The 16,721-nt window shown below is 42.5% G+C and overlaps 1 protein-coding gene across 3 annotated transcripts in view; it reads right to left on the reverse strand.

Annotated features, from left to right (window-relative positions):
- Positions 1-14,252, reverse strand: part of fam83c (family with sequence similarity 83 member C) — a 32,237-nt gene extending 17,985 nt beyond the window's left edge. Inside the window, exons 1-4 of one of the 3 annotated variants that reach the window (XM_033627143.2) lie at positions 13,975-14,250; positions 13,173-13,751; positions 4,391-4,558; positions 656-780 (exon numbers count right to left, since the gene is read on the reverse strand). In XM_033627143.2, coding sequence (XP_033483034.1) covers positions 656-780; positions 4,391-4,558; positions 13,173-13,682 — 803 coding nt within the window. In that variant the 5' untranslated portion in view covers positions 13,683-13,751; positions 13,975-14,250. Of the gene's footprint in view, positions 1-655; positions 781-4,390; positions 4,559-13,172 lie in introns of all 3 variants that reach the window. The other 2 variants (XM_078171902.1, XM_033627142.2) reach the window with 2 other exon arrangements.
- Between the last annotated feature and the right edge of the window lie 2,469 nt (positions 14,253-16,721).

Consider the following 16,721-nt stretch of genomic DNA (forward strand, 5'->3'; position numbering starts at 1 on the left):
TTTGTTTGAGCTGAACAGGGAAGCAAAGGAGCGAAATAATGACCCTGATCTGTACGAGCTAGTGATGCATTCGGGCACTTCAGGTAAGCTTGTTAAAAAGATACTGCAGGTTTCAGACAGGTGGGTCATAAAGTGACAAAGCAGAGTCCAGAGTAAGTTCTTAATAACTTTCAGAGACGTGCCACAATCCAACCTCCACCTTCTCTTCCCCTCTTCTCGTGCTTTTCTCTGCATCTCTCACAAAGCTAGCAGCTTCATCATCATTTCTGTTATTCTGCTTTGGAACAGAATAACGATCAGAAAAATGTATTCCTTGTTTGTGTCTTTGTTTTACAGCCGTTCTTTTTCTAATAATTGTGTATGAGGAAAAGGCTGGTGTGTGTTACATGACGCTGCAGTGTGTGGTCACTACGCCAAAATCGCCTCACAACACAGCCGCTCCTGCTGGACTGGCGACAGTGATTAATGTCTGCACACACGCCCTCTGTTTATGTAGTTAATCCTTTAAAGTCCACGTTAATGTCACAGGAGTGGTGGGTTTAAAGAGACGAGCACAAAAGAAGCGAGTGAAGAGGTTACATAAATGCTTAATGATTGATAGTGTGTGTGTGTGTGTATGTATGTTTATGTGTGTGTCTGTGTGTGTGTTGCTAACCTGTATGACCCGGCGATGACCTCTTCACAGTCAATGATCATAAACTTCTCCAGGACCTGGCCGGTGAATTTCTTGCCGCTCTTGGTGCAGTACGTGTCCCCACACATGCTGCGGACTCGCATGTTCTGTAGACAGACACACATTTTATTGTTAGACACACAAACACAGAAGCTCACAGAACAAACACAGTGTTTCAGTTACATTTAAGGGTCCAGTGTGTCAGATTTAGGAGGATCCCATGGCATCTAGCAGCGAGGACTGCAGATTGCAACCAGCTGAAACGTCTCCTGGTTAGAATTCCTTCAGTGTTCATTGTTCAGGAGCTAAATTATCTACAGAGGTCTCCTCCTCTCCAAAACAAACAGATCAGCTGATTTAAACCAGTTAAAACACAGAATGAAACTGTTTCACATTAAGAAATTATTGTTTAACTGATTCTGCTTGTCACAGAGCGGCTTCTTCCAACAGCACCTGATGCAAAAACGCAAATGGCCCTGTCTGGAGCCAGTGTTTGGTTTGTCCATTCTGGGCCACTGTGGCGGTGACACAAAACACAACATGGCAGTGAACATGGCGACCTCCATGAACAGTGACCTGCTCCCTGTGCAGGTATAAACAGCTCATTCTAAGGTAACCAAATACAACAGCTCTTATTTTCAGGTGATTTTCTCACGTTGTCAAAATGTCACACACATGCTACACACATGGTCCTGTCCTGCCGGCTGTCCCATTCATACAGACATTGTTCGGACACCATTACAACCTGTGATGCCTGCTTCAAGGTGAGACAACTCTGTCCCCCTATTCTGAGACTGTACCTTTTATACAGAGCGGCCAGGTGGCAAACCATGTGGAATTCCCACCTTGAAGAGGCAGTATAAAAGGGGCTGCTGAAAGAACAAAGCACACACGCCTTATTGTACGATCCAGATCAAATCAAATTTTTGTTCATTTTCAGTGTGTAAGAAAAGCCCTGGCTCTGACCACTTTCAAGTCAAAGCTGGTGGTGCACACCCGAGTACGATTGCTGTGTTCACACCTGCCCAAACGAACCGCACTAAGGGGGCAAACAATTTGAGTTTGATTGAACTGAACCAAACAGGGCAGGTGTGAAAGCACCCTGAAAGACAGCGAGGCGGGAAGCAAGCGAAGCGTGTGAAGGTCAGAACAGAGTGTCCTCCACTCAGGTAGATTTAAGTTAAAAAGTTCATTTGCAGCAAAGATTTTTGTGCGACACACCGGTGCTTTGAATTATTTCCTTCCATTCAGTCATCATTTGGTTTCAGGTAATTTCTGCACACTATTAAAATCAACATGCAGAGACTCAGTGTTGCATGGGACGGATGATTCATCACTGTCACCTGTTGAGAACACGACTGTTGTGTGGTGATGCTGTGAGAACAGTGTTATTAAACTCTCCTTTCTGATGAGTTCAAAAACGCTCCAACATCTAAAGCCTGAGAGTCCGTCTCCCTCAGTCACAAGGATAAGAAAATGAACTATGTGAGGTGTGACTTAAATTTTTAAGTCACACCTCACATAGTTAAAAAACACCAAAAGGTTGAAATGTAATGAAGGAGCAGACAGACAGACAGGAGGATACTGTACACGTCCTACTGTAAAATCCTGCTACATGTTACGCTCTTCATTCCTCTTCTCTAACAGTCCACTGTGACTTCTAGAGGTTGAGTGTAGAGACAGATATATACTGCTGAGGGTGCAAAATGTAACAGCAGTTCTACAAAAGTTGGGACGCTGTGTAAAAAATAAATAAAAACAGAATGCAATGATTTGCAAACCCTTCTTCAGTCACAGACAGAATATTTAATGCTCACAAACTTGTTTTTTTTTTTAAAAATAAATACACAGGCAGGTTGGTCTGGTTCCTGCACTCTGTCACTACGAAGCCACGCTGCTGGAACACGTGCACAATGTGTCTGCAATTTACATTGTAGAATCTGCCTCTCGGCATCCATTTTCAATCTGCCTGTGTGAAAGACGACTACAGGAGTTTGAACGATGCTGCGCTTTAGCCAATCACAATGGAGGGGGCGGGGCCGAGACGTGCAGGTGTCCCCAGGAAATGTGTACCTACAGAAACAGCAAGCTCCGCATCCATAGCGACCACTCCACCCAAAACGCTGTCTCGTCAACGTGAAATTTTTTTTTTTTTCCAGCGGATGTCTTAGTTACAACATGATTGAGCTAACTGGAGTAGTTTCACGTCGTATCCGGCAACAGGAGGCTTTTAACAGCTGCAGCCACTGATGCTTTCTAGACATCGTGATTTCCCATAACTGAATAAATACCACACATAGCAACACAAAACTGCTTTGCTAGCTCGATCATGTTGTAACTAAGTTATCCGCTGGAAAAAATATTTTTTCACGTACCGATTATTGAGTTATTACCTTATTTTTATACAGTCTATGGTTATTACAGACACCGCTAACGGCTAACGTTAACAGCTAAAGGTTAGCCCAGCTAATCTACGATAACCATGTTAATTACAAAACGTGCACACAGAAATAGTAACGTTTGTTACTATTGTCATTGTGTTTATAGACTTAACAAACATCAGATTAGTCTACACGGTGATATAGTGACGTGAAAAATGTGATATATACATATATATAGCTAAACTCTGCTGGTTTTCTACCCGAAGTATTTGTAAACAACACGGCGATTCCCTGGGGGCACCGCCAGAAGTGAAGGGCGTGAGCGATCGCCGAGGCCCCTGCACTTCCGTTAGTCGAAAAACTCCGGGCTGTGCCTCCAGAGGTAAAGGAAGAAAAAAAATAATAATTTTTTTATTTTATTTTATTTTATTTTTACCGATGGATTTCCAGATTGGCATTCATGTAGCCTTCACAGATGTGAAGTCATGGGCACTAACACACCTCCATGCCATCACAGATGCTGGCTTTGAACTTTGAGCAGGTAACAATCATATACAACATAATGTTGATTATCATTTTAGTAATTTTAGTAACTCTAGTTCTTATCCCACTCCTGCTGTTACTCTATTAGCCACTGTGTTTTGCTTTTTGCCCCTTAAACACTTTATATCTTGTATGTTTTTTGAATATTCTGATACTTAATTCTCTATTGTTTTAAACACTATGCCCAGTGTGTGACCCTGACCCTGGGAACCCACTGGTTATCCTGGTTGCTCCTAGTTTGTGAAAATTAATTGTTGTTACTGTAATTTGTGTTGCTGTAACTGAAGCATTCTCTCGCACAAGAATTTCCTGTGGAATAAATAAAGTTCTACTAAACTGAATTGAAGTAATTGATTTGTTGAGCCGTCATAGCTGATCAGATCCGAGAGGAGCAGCTGCTGCGAGTGATTGCAAACTTTTTGACCCAGCACGGTTAAGTTCCACTTCCAATGCTATTCTACCTCTCTGTCTCTGCTCTGGGTGTGCTCTGAGCCCCGACAGTGTGGTGCTAAACATGATGACGTTTTAACTGTGATGGGACACCACAAATAAAGTAATGTATGGGAAACTTTCACATAATAGCACGCAAATGTAACTTATCTGTGGTTTACATGAATGTACAGTGCCAACATTCTTCTGGCCATTGGGTTGCATAAAGTTGTTTAGGCAGAAATTTATCAGATCTTTCCTGTCTCTGCACCTGAGGCTTAACTCAGTCAGTGTGAACACTGTGTCCTCGTCTCTAGAAAAGTTCTCTGCATGAGAAGTTACACAAGTGAAACTCAGTACTTACACTCATGTGTGAATTCTGAATGTCGAGTGCAGCACACATGTCCGTGAAGTAGTCGAGGTTTTTCTCGTCCAGCAGGATGTAGACGGGGACTCTGCGCTTGTTGGACGCCTCCATGAGATCACACAGCAGGTCCACGTCTGTAAACACGTCCATCACCAGCGCGATCACCTGGAGGAGCAGGGAGACATGGGAGACGTTAGCAAGAGTGTGGGCCTCTTCATGGCACAGCACGAACACTGTCGGGTTTACAGGTCTGATTCACAGGCACGATTCAGCAAAAACTTCACTGTCAGACTGCGTGTGAATGCCTCAGTGGGCTCCTGTGGAAACAGGAGCAAACCACTGCAGCTGATGAGAAAAATGATCTGACAGACACTTTTACTGCCCCACATCCTCTGGTTCCAGCCTCTTAAATGTGAGAGGATGATACTTTTTGGTTTTACATCACTGCTGATTGAACATGTTGGGGGTTTGGGGCTGTTAGGGTTCATTCATGCTCATTTATTTGTACTTGTGTGTCAGCTCTATGCAGAGCCTTTGCACGTGGCCTACACCGTTGTGAGCATTTATAGGCTACTTGTGCGGTGGTGTGTCTGTGTCACTCTGCAGTTACATCTCCAAAACATTAGTTGGTGGCAGAGTTTCTGTGAAGTGCTGAAGTGTGAAGTTGAGTTGATTCAAAACACACATTAAACATGGCTTAACAGCAACAATTTCAAACACAAATACACAAATCAGCTTCACTATAGCTCGCAGCATTCACAAACACTTGTCAACAAGACAACATGCTAATGTTATTAGCACAAGCCTATGGCATTTTACATTGTATAAATTAGCTTAGTAGCTAGTGGAGATTTCCTCTACTCATAAGAAGCCAGGAGCAACAGCAACATTTAACAAAGGTAACGTTACAAAATTCAGCTCCATTACAACTCACAAGATTCACTGACAAAACAACTGTCTTATACTAAACACGTTTTCCAAACAAATACAACATGCTAACGTTATTAGCACAAGCCTATGGCATTTTACATTGTATAAATTAGCCTAGCATCTAGCGAACTTTTCCTCTACTCATAAGAAGCCAGGGACAACAGCAACATTTAACAAAGGTAACGTTACAAAGTTCGGCTCCATTACAACTCACAAGGTTCACTGACAAAACAACTGTCTTATACTAAACACGTTTTCCAAACAAATACAACATGCTAACGTTATTAGCACAAGCCTATGGCATTTTACATTGTATAAATTAGCCTAGCATCTAGCGAACTTTTCCTCTACTCATAAGAAGCCAGGGACAACAGCAACATTTAACAAAGGTAACGTTACAAAGTTCGGCTCCATTACAACTCACAAGGTTCACTGACAAAACAACTGTCTTATACTAAACACGTTTTCCAAACAAATACAACATGCTAACGTTATTAGCACAAGCCTATGGCATTTTACATTGTATAAATTAGCCTAGCAGCTAGCAGAGATTTCCTCTGCTCATATGAAGCCAGGATAAATCACACACAAGACTTAAAATGCTATTTTAGTGGAGGCTTTATTGTCTTCACAATTTATTGTTTCTTATCTGTGAAATTAAAGTAAATCAAAGCTTTGTTTCCACTGAGGGAAATGGTTTCAGCTCACAGAGACAGACAGGAGGTCTGCGTCGCCCCAACATGTAGTTACGTTTCTGGGGAGGTGCACGTCAGGCTACAGTGTAGGGTATGGCGTATGGTGTCGAATGTTCCAACAGTGCTCTGACTGAACGGTCCAACTCCAAAAATAGAAAATCAATATGTGGCGGTGAACGCTGATATTATTGTGGGCCGCAACAAATAAATCACTGAGTTATAAACCCTGTAATTAAAGCTTCAAAGTAACAACTTGTTAGTGAGGAACAAGTTTAACCTGTTCTGTGGTCCAGGTGCAAAAAGTTCCTGGCTGCAGGACCTGACAGATGTTTTACTTTAATGGTACAAATTTGCAAGTAATCAGACTACCAAATAAAAACTGGCTCGTGTTAAAACCAGGCTCTTTGAGCTCCTGGAGAAAACTAGAGATTTAACATGAACAGCAAACATCTGACTGAACAAGTAAACTCAGTCACATGCATCGGAAAGAAATGAAAGGTACCTTCAGGCAGCATTATGTAAGTCTAATATAACACACACACACCAAGAATGAGTTTGACTGCAAATGTAGAGACATATTCATGCTCACGGCCATATGCACACAGGCGTGCAAACACTGGTGTAAGGAAGTTATGACAGGCCGCAGTGCGCACTACCATGACTGACTCTAGTGCACGCTATTGTGCATGTATTGTCTTCACACAAATCGGACAACATCAACATACATATTACCCAGCAATCATCACTGCATATCTGACAAAACTATCAAAGACAGTAAGAAATTCATCATTTAATCGAACAGTTTTTTAAAGTATATCTATAGATCTCATAGCTTATATTTTGTTAAAAGTATATAATTTTGTTTTGACAGCTACCGACTATTTAAAAAAAATTAAATAAAACCATGACGCAGAAGGGTTTCCTTTAATAAGGACATATATAGCAAATGGCACCATTTTTAAATTCATAATATTTTTTTTTTTAATCATTTATCTTGCAAGGGCTCGCTCTCTCTACGGGCCCCTCCACCCCAGGGGCCCCAGTGCAATCACACTGCCTGCACTGTCTATATTTATGCCCCTGTGTGCACATGAATAACACATAATTAAGAACAATTGCAGGCACTTGAGATTAGGGCTGCACGATATCAGGAAAACATGCGATAGACGATAACGCGGTAAGGGTACATTTTTGACATATTGTTCAGCCCTACTTCAGATGCAGTTAACTCTTTAGTCACAGGTTTTCTGTTTAAAACAAGCAACAGAAGAAAATCTGAATGACAGCACTGATCAGTTTGAGATCAGTTGGTGCACACAGGAAATATTTTCATCTGAGCAAAGACAAATTAATTAAGAGATCTACTTGGGTGCACAAAATACACGTTTGTCCATCAGGTGAGTGCTGCATATTGTCAGAGCTACAGACTGATGGTGTGGAAAGAAAGCTGAAGCCAGTTGACCTCACTGTGCATCTCCTTCACTGCACTGGAAGCACCTTGATGAAACAGAACAGGAGTCAAAGCTCCTTCTTTGTTCTAATCTTGTGAACGAGTGAACTTCAGATGAGCGGAGTGAACAAATGTGCAGCTCTGCTATCAGCTGTTAATCAGCTGTATCCACTGACTGACGAGCTGCAGTCAGACAGAGTGTCATTTGATCTGAAACCTGCTGACTCTGCACAAACGTGAAAAGGAGCTCAGTGTGACTGTTTGTTACTTAAGAGGGGGGAGGGGTGGTGCAAAGGGGGAAGCAAGTCAAATATTCTTTAAAGCACTGAAGAGGGAGTTATGGTTTTTATTTTGGCTTGGGGAGAGGAATACAAATTTAAATGGTTGTTCTTTGTATCATTTTAACACAGATCTTTAAAGAAAACACTGCTGTTTCTTCCATTACCTGTCCGCCCTATCTGGACTTTCCAGCTTCTTGCAATACGTCGTTACCGGCAGTGTTTCAACCTCACGCCATCCAGCGGGTATCATAACACCATGAAAGATGGTGGCATCAGGTATCCGAAATTACCGACAAAGCGGAGTTCATCTTTGAAATGAGAGCAGGCTGCATTTATCATAGCCTGAAACTGTAAAAACGGAAATTATCGTTGGGTTCTGAAATTTCCGATGACATTTGGACACATTTTGTGTGACGAATGCTTCCGTCACAAAAAAGCAAATCTGAACATGAAATAGTAAAACTACATCAAAGTCACTCTATTCAATGTGTCATTTCAAAATTAGCCAGAAATTAACCATCTCCACAAACTAACCAGCGTGCAGGATCTCCAGGGTCTCGTCTTCAACTTTTAACTCTGAACTATCAAACATCAAAGGGTAAGTTTTAAAAATCTAATAACACATTTATGGTGGAGGGAGGGTCAGGCATTTTCACCAGTCACTCAGGAAGGTCCAAGTAGAATAAAATATTTGTAGCAGTAGGGAGGGTAAAACAGAAGTCAAACCCCAGCTAACCCCCCCCCCCCCCACCGATAAGTAAAGATCAGTCCCTTGCTGCCATGTTGAGACAGCAGCTCCTCCAACTTGTTGTATTTCTATATTTTCTAGAGTATGTCTTGGAGGAACTGAACAGGTACAAATGTCTTTTATAGTGGGTACAACTGTTTCATATTTGAGTCGGCAGACTCGGCCATCATGCATATAAAACAAGACACAGAGAAGAGGAAGTGTCTGTGGAAAGGTGACTCATGCAGCGTGTGCTGGACTGTCTGCCAATAAACCGGCTGTGTTGCTTATTTAGCTGTTGTGTGGTCAGTTTAGTGATCATGAGACAATTTGCCAACATTCTCCATGAACTCAGAATCTGAGTTAGAATTTGTGAACAAACTGCTGCAGATCACAGAGCTGATAACTGTGCATATAACTCAAATCCATTAGTTCCATTAATCCAAAGTGGCTGCCAAGCCCAACGATGGAGCGCTGAATGGGTGTACCAGACACAGGACCATTTGGAGTGACTGTTGACATATCGTGTCGGACAGTAAAGCAAACAACTACAGAGAGACACAAACTACCACAAAGACACGACTACACAGACACATCATCACAACCAAGAGATGCAAACTACCACAATAAGACACAGAACAACTACAGAAGGTGTGCAAAACAACTACAAAGCGACACAAAATGTCCACAAAGACACAAAACGAATACAAAGAGACACAAATACCACAAAGAGACAACTACTCCAGATACAAAATAACCAAAGGCTGCAAACTACCACAACTGACACACACAAAACAAGTACAGAAAGACACACAACATCCACAAAGACACAAAAGGACTACAAAGAGTAAGAAACTACCAAAAAGAGACGACTACTGGAGATACAAAATAACAACCAAAGGCTGCAAACTACCTCAACTAACAGACACAGAACAACTACAAAGAGAAACAAAACGTCTACATGGAGAAGCGAATGATCACAGAGATATAAAATGACTACGGAGAAACACAACATGCAGCCCAGTCACAGGTCAGTCTATAAACCACATATACATGACATTTTCACGTTGTGATGTAGCAGATACTTTTCAACAACACGCTGCTCAGTGTGTCGTCAGCTTTAGGCACAAAACCCACTTCTGTTCTGTTTAGGAAAAGATCATGTTGTGGATTTAACTACTCAGTCTGGGGGCACAGAGAAATGTCTGCAACAAACAACCACTTTTTGTGCCTAAAAAGCTGCTGGAAACACAGCGATGACTCACTGTATCATGACTGGTTTGGTTGTTTGTTGGTTTTCAACAGTGGTCTGCAGTCTGACAGTCGTCTCCCCTGGGTGACACCATCAGCTCCACCTCCGGATGACAAAGTCAAATCTCTTGTCTTGTAAATGAAACGTATTCATGCTGTGCAGAAACACACAATGCCAACATTTCCTTCTTGTGACTGGGCTGCAAAATGACTACAAAGAAAAAAGCTCCTCAAAGACACGAAGTGACTCGAGAGACAGGATCCATCCATGTTCACAAAGCCAGCGATTAGAGAGTCAAACTTTTTCGATCCATGACCCGAGGTCAGCTGCTGAATGAGTGACAGAGCGGGCCGCCAGCCTTGGCGCTCAGAGATAAGAGCTGATCAAACACGACAGCAGCAGGCAGACGGACCTGCTCGGGCCTGCTGCATTTGTTTGTAAGCAAACCAAGTGGAAACCACTGGAGGGAGGAATGAAGGCATTCAGGTGGAACGGTGAAAAACAAAATATACCCAACTGACAGTAAGAGACCCTAATGATTTCTTTATCATGTTGTTTGTCAGGAAACCAACACTACCATGACGTGTGAGGACACACACACACACACACACACACACACTGTGACTCTTGTCCCTTATTGACATTAGTATCATGTCAAAGGTTTAACTGCTGGAAACAAGACGTCTCCTGTGTGTCGCTGCAAAGACAGTTAAAAACACTCTTCTTTCAAGTTTTATTATTTCACTTCTATGATTTCTCATGTGCATTTGTCTCAAATGTTCCTGGTTTATATTTATACTCTCTTGTTATCGGATTGTGAGTCACATGTAGCTAAGTCCTGACCTAAACACAGGTGTTATAAGAATAAAGTTTCTTCAACTGATTGATTGATTGATCAACGTGCATACACTGGAGGCTTCACGTTTCCATTTCACAGTTGTCTAAGTTGCACATCAGACATCGACTGGCTCCAAGATTAGTTGAGACGTTGCAAAATCACCTTGCACACACACAGAAACATTCACACACATCCTCCTGAGCAAAAACCATCATAAAGAAATCATATTGTTAATAAGGGAGCGCTGTAATGTTGCTACGTCTGCACAAACTGATAAATAGTGATGGAGGCTCTATGTCACTCTTAAATTTTTTCTTTCATTGTTGACTGCTATAATAAACTGGAGTAACTCATAAAGTGATGACAAAACATTTAACCACTCTACTATTGTTGAGGCCATTCTTATCCAACATCTAGTGAATGATTCTGTCAGCTTAGACTACAGTATAAAGTCTTTTAGCTGAGGAGCGTCTGCAACTGCAAAAATGTGTTCAGTACAGAACTCTGTGTGCTTGACTTTTATTCTGCTGTTGATTAACAGATTGATTAGTGTTTATTTATCACTCATATACATGAATCTGCTCGGCCAATATGGGCTTTTAAGAAGATTAAACAAGAAAGGCTCCACAAAGTGTATTCATGAAGGGACTGTTCTTTACTTGTTGGGAGGGTGGCTGGGGTGAAGACAAAATCCTGGTATTGAAAAGGCTTCGGTTTTACACTGTCGTCATGCATGCTGGTTAATTTCCTGCAACTTGTTTAGTTTTGGCCAAATTTAAATGAAACGTAGAATAAATTGATTTTGACAAAATATTATAATTTTAAACTCTGCTTTGGTAATGTTTTTCTTTTCTGATCGAAGCGTTCTCGCACATGATGAGTCCAAGGGCCGTGGGAAATCTGAAAATCCAATGATAATTTCTACTTTTACAGTGTCTGGCTGAGAGAACTGGTATAATTTATGTGATTTTTAAAGAAAACATGCCTTACAAACCTGCAGAATCTATGGAAACATCTTACTCGTTATCTCTTCTAGCTCTACGCCTTATACTGCTTCAACGAAAGGAAAACTTTCAACCTTTAAGCGACGGATTAAAGACCTCCTACACCATCTGACTCTGGAGAAAATTCACTATTCTCCAAGACAGTGTGCTCAGAAATGTTATGCGATATGATAACCTTTTTTATACTGTGTTCATACCAGGCGCAAATAAAACAATTTGAATTACACGTAAAGTCAATGTGAAGATACGATCAGACATGAATTCCTGTCGGATGGCAAGATGGATACGTGAGTTAAGCGGCGCTAAATAAGTGAGTAGCACGTTTTTGCGTCATACGCTTATTCGCGAGACTTGAAAACTTTGTACTTCAGCGCAATCTTCCAGGGACGTATGACGCTGAGGATGCACCGGCTGAGGTTCATTCATCAATTCAGCGATTTCACACGTGTATGACGGAGTTATTGACATGAATGAAGCGAGTCAACACAAAATATCCTAATGTTCAAACTGGCAAGAGAAATGCAATGTGAGTTTGGTGTGAACACATTAAAGAAAGAGACACCACTGATACTGCAGTCCTGTAATTCTGTTAACTTTTGTTTTTTGTAATCCTTTAATTCAATTTGTAAATCATAACTTACATACTGTTTTTATGAGTATTATTTTCATTTTTTTTCTAACTGTCTATTGCACCGTTCTAATTTATTTTATTTTGTGTCTCGCCCACCACCACATTAAATTCTCAAATAGGCCTATAGAATTAAATGTGACATCGATCGTAGGTTAGACGCAAAATAAAATAAATTTAATAGTTGTAAAAATTACAAAAAAACTAAACTATATATAATATAGGGTCAGTATTACAAGACTGTAGTATCAGTGATGTCCATTATTTCCAAATACTTTTTAAAAAAAGCTGAAATAAAAACACAGGTCCCTCCCCAGCGCTTTAAAAATTATTTGACATGCCTCCCCCTTTTTGCACCACCCCTCCCCCCATCATAAATAACAAACAGTCCCTAATCATTTGGTAACTATTTATTATCTCTCATTAACCTTTACACTTAAAATCAGCAGACACTAAATTAAATTATGTATTGTTTTTATTAGGGTTTTTTTTAAAATTGTCTTTTGCACCTTTCTGAATTAATTTATTTAGTGTCTCGCTCCCACGATTGTTGTCACATTAAATTCTATATGTAGAATTAAACATGACAACTTTATAGGGTCAGTATTACCAGACTGCAATGTCAGTGGTTTTTAGGTAGGTTAAAAAGCTGAAATAAAAACACAGGTCCCTCCCCAGCGCTTAAAATTATTTGACATGCCTCCCCCTTTTTGCACCACCCCTCCCCCCTCAGAGGTAACGAACAGTCCCTCATCATTTGCATATATTAGTGTCTGAGTGTAAGGTTATACAGATGTCTGATATCAGGTGTACTGTCCTCCTTCAACTCTTTCTCCTTATCCTTAATATCAGCCTCCTGTTTCTTTTTGTTAAATCAACGCACACTGTAATAAGTTACTCTCACGTCCTGACCCCCTGAGGTCACAGATACACACTGTAACTACACATCATAAATACACACTGGGTCCTCTCACCTTTTTGGCTTTGTTGATGAGGGACCTGATGAGGTCTTTGACATTATGAGACTTGTCCCTCTGGAAGTAGATCTGCGTCTCCGACGGTCCGTACCTGGACGGGGTGTCCGGCCAGCCGAGCTCCAGCATCGGCGGCTCCTCGTCGGACATCATGGGGAAGTAAGTCCCGGAGGTGAGCTCGGACACGGCGTCTCCGTCCCCGAAGTCCCGGTCGTTGGGGCCGATGCCGTTGCTCTCGGAGCCGCATGTTTTGGCCGCATGCTGGGTGATGTAGCGGATCTCCAGCGGGGACAGAAAGTTGAGCTCCCGCTCCTCGTTCAGGACCCTGCGGTACTCCTTCTCCCCGTGCTCCAGCAGCGCGTCCGTCGCCAGCCGGGCCGCCTCGTTGTGGCTCAGCTCCAGCGTGGAGACCTGTCGCCACGGGTTCTTCACCTCCTCCAGCCGGGAGGCGAGCTTGCCCAGGGGCTTCCTGCCGGACGTGGCCGGCCGCAGGCCCTCCGAGTTGATCATGGTGCCTGTGCAGTCAGCAGCAGCTCAGGGATTAACCTGCGTATTACAGCGGAACAATCCTCCTGTGGGCTGTGGTGTGGAATGACACTAATCAGACAAAACTATCTCAGAAACATTACTGCACAGAAGGAGGAAGATGAGGAGGAGGAAGACTCCACAGGGCAGCAGATCAATAATCTAGCACCAGGTCAAAACTCCATGTAAATACAGCACAAACAGGAACCTGCAGGGCTGCTGCGACTCTTCACACCTCCAGTAAATGTATTAAAGCTGTAAAGTCACACGAACTCACCACACACACTCTCTGAGTCCTTATCAGAGGGATATTTAATCTGTTTTCTGTAATTATGTCGGTAATAATCCAAACAAAGCGGCTGTGCTGTAGTTTGTCCTCCGAGGCGGTGAAATGGTCCTCGCTTCTCTAGTTGCCCGTCATGTCAGACAGGATCTGCAGGCAGTCAGTCCCAGGAGCCTCTCAGCTCCGCAGCCGCCTCTTCCTACACGCTGTGTTTCCGTATGTGTGTGTGTGTGTGTGTGTGTGTGAGGTGTGTGTGTGAGGTGTGTGTTCTCTGCTCACCTGTTGCTACCTGTGCTGTCATTGGTCTCCCAAGTGGACAAGCTCCTCCCTCCTCCTCCGTTGTCAGGCCAACCAGCTCACAACAGACAGTCCACTGAGGGGACGTTTCAAAATAAAGTCCCATGAGACACCGCGCACCTGCTCGGATTTCATCTCCACAGCTGATGATGATGTTTTATTTCACAGGTCCACAGTTTCCCCAAGAATCATTTCCTTCCTGTAAATTTGTACTAATAATAAGTAAAGTAAAACGCAATGAATTTAAACCCAAGTAAATTTATTTTTGGAAACTTCATCATGTTGATTTGTTTACTTGATTGTAGCAGATTTCACATGTTTTGCATGTGTAGTCGCTCATGCAAAGCGCCGATGTGATAATGAATGAAATCTAACCAATAAACAGGTTCAAAGTTCACTTAACTGTTTTGCATGTTTAGCTGATCTGCTGTGGAACCAGATAGAAAACTTTGTTCTTTGTTTTGGACCGCTAAGGGACTGTTCTTTACTAGTCTGAGTGGGCGGAAGTTCGCTGCAGAGATCAGCCTCTCATTGGGCGGAACAAGCCACCCGCTGAAGTCCCGCCTTACCACCTCCGGTTGTGTAGCAGTTTTCAGCCGTTTTCAACACGTCCTTTACTAACTTTTGCGGTGTTTGATCTTGCGGGGATGTAGCCATTTTTCTGCCATGGTTCGCGTCCTGTAGGCGATATTTTTGTGGGCGTGTTACACCAAAACCTGTTTCCCGCCGGCAATATTTTTGCAAGCGCACCGTTGCTGTGGCACCGCCCAGAACGATTGTGAGTGGATGAAAGAAATACAAGCAGCCGGAGCATTTTTTTTTCTCCAATCTCAAAGTGAGAGTCGGCCCAGCCAGACCGTTCTTTTCTTGAGAAAGGTCTGGTGAGCGAGACTAGTTCTTTACAAATCAGAAGAGGAGGGGAGGCTGGGGTGTGACGTTTATTATAATAATCATCATTATTACTATTATTGCTATTATTATTATTTGTTTTATTTTTTTATCTTGTCCCTGAAGCTACAAATATTTTTCCTGGAGCCTCTCTGAATGATTGGTGGAATATCCATGACCCTCCCTCCACCATAAATGATTATTTGTTACTGGTTATTTTAAAGGCGCTGTATCTAAGAATGTGGCCAAAACGGTTACTGCACTCAAATTCAAAATACTGCCGTGAGTCGTGTCCGCCCCCCCTACAGATTCGAGGTTGCTGGACAGCGGCACGCTGGAGACTGATTTGTTTGCCCACGGGCGGCTGCCGTGGCAGGGCCGTGTCGCCGTGTCCTTGATCTTCGGTTTTTCAGCGGACCATTCGAGCAAGTCCGGCTTCTCTGCTGCTAATGCTGCTGCTGGGATACAGCTGAGGAGAAGCCGGCTGCTAATGCTATGTACCGGGACACTGCTAACGCTGCTTGCCGTGCTGCTAACGTTTGTTTCTCAAAACATCAGTCAGGTCGATGACCCACCTGCACATGGGCTACAATGTATGATCGAAAATGAATAACAGTTGGGGCGTCAGTGGCTTAGTAGTAGAGCAGGCGCCCCATGTACAAGGCTGTTGCCGCAGCGGCCCGGGTTCAACTCCAGCCTGTGGCCCTTTGCTGCATGTCACTCCCTCTCTCTCTCAGCTTCACACTCATCTGTCCTATCAATTAAAGGTTTAAAAATGCCCAAAAAATATCTTTAAAAAAAGAAAAGAAAATGAATAACAGTTGAAAGTATTTGAAATGTCCATCCCTGTCTAGCTATGATGCTAGTTAGCCAACTTTGGCTAAAGCTTACCTGTCGAGGAGAAGAGTAGCCACTTTGACATCCGATTTCAAATTCTTCCGCTTTCAACTGTCTCCACTGTTCAAAAGCATCTCCTATATAGACCCTCGCTTTGCCTCGAGTTTTGTCTTGGCGTTTTTGGGAATCATAACAAGATCGATTGGGTTTAGTCGCACCGTCAGCCATTGTAGCTCAGTCGTAACTGTAACTGCTGCTGAGACTCTACTGACTGCGTGACTGGTAGACGGTGGTGGGTGGCGCAACAGGCCAAAACACAAATTCAAAACATAAACATGATTTGCGGACCGTAAAAAATTTTTTTAAATACGAATATTCTGGCTGTACTATTGTTAATGAATCAGTCATGACCTTTAAGCAGAAAGTGTCCATCCATGTTTTAATAACAATAATTTCATTTAGCAGGGGAGTGACTGCAGTGTGATTTCTTTTTTCTTTTTTTCTAGTATCATGACTGGAGCTACAAATATTGAGCCTCCCTGAGTGACTGGGGGAAAACGCTTGACCCTCTATCCATCATAAATAACCACATGTCACACTTTCTGGCGATGATAAACACTGAGATTCAAGAGATCTTTAAAGAAAACATGCCTTTAAACACACTTGCAGGTTTTGGGGTTCTGGGGGTTCATTCATTCACTCTCCATAATCACTTACCC

Source organism: Epinephelus lanceolatus, chromosome 1, assembly GCF_041903045.1.
Source record: "Epinephelus lanceolatus isolate andai-2023 chromosome 1, ASM4190304v1, whole genome shotgun sequence".
Classification (NCBI taxonomy): domain Eukaryota; kingdom Metazoa; phylum Chordata; class Actinopteri; order Perciformes; family Serranidae; genus Epinephelus; species Epinephelus lanceolatus.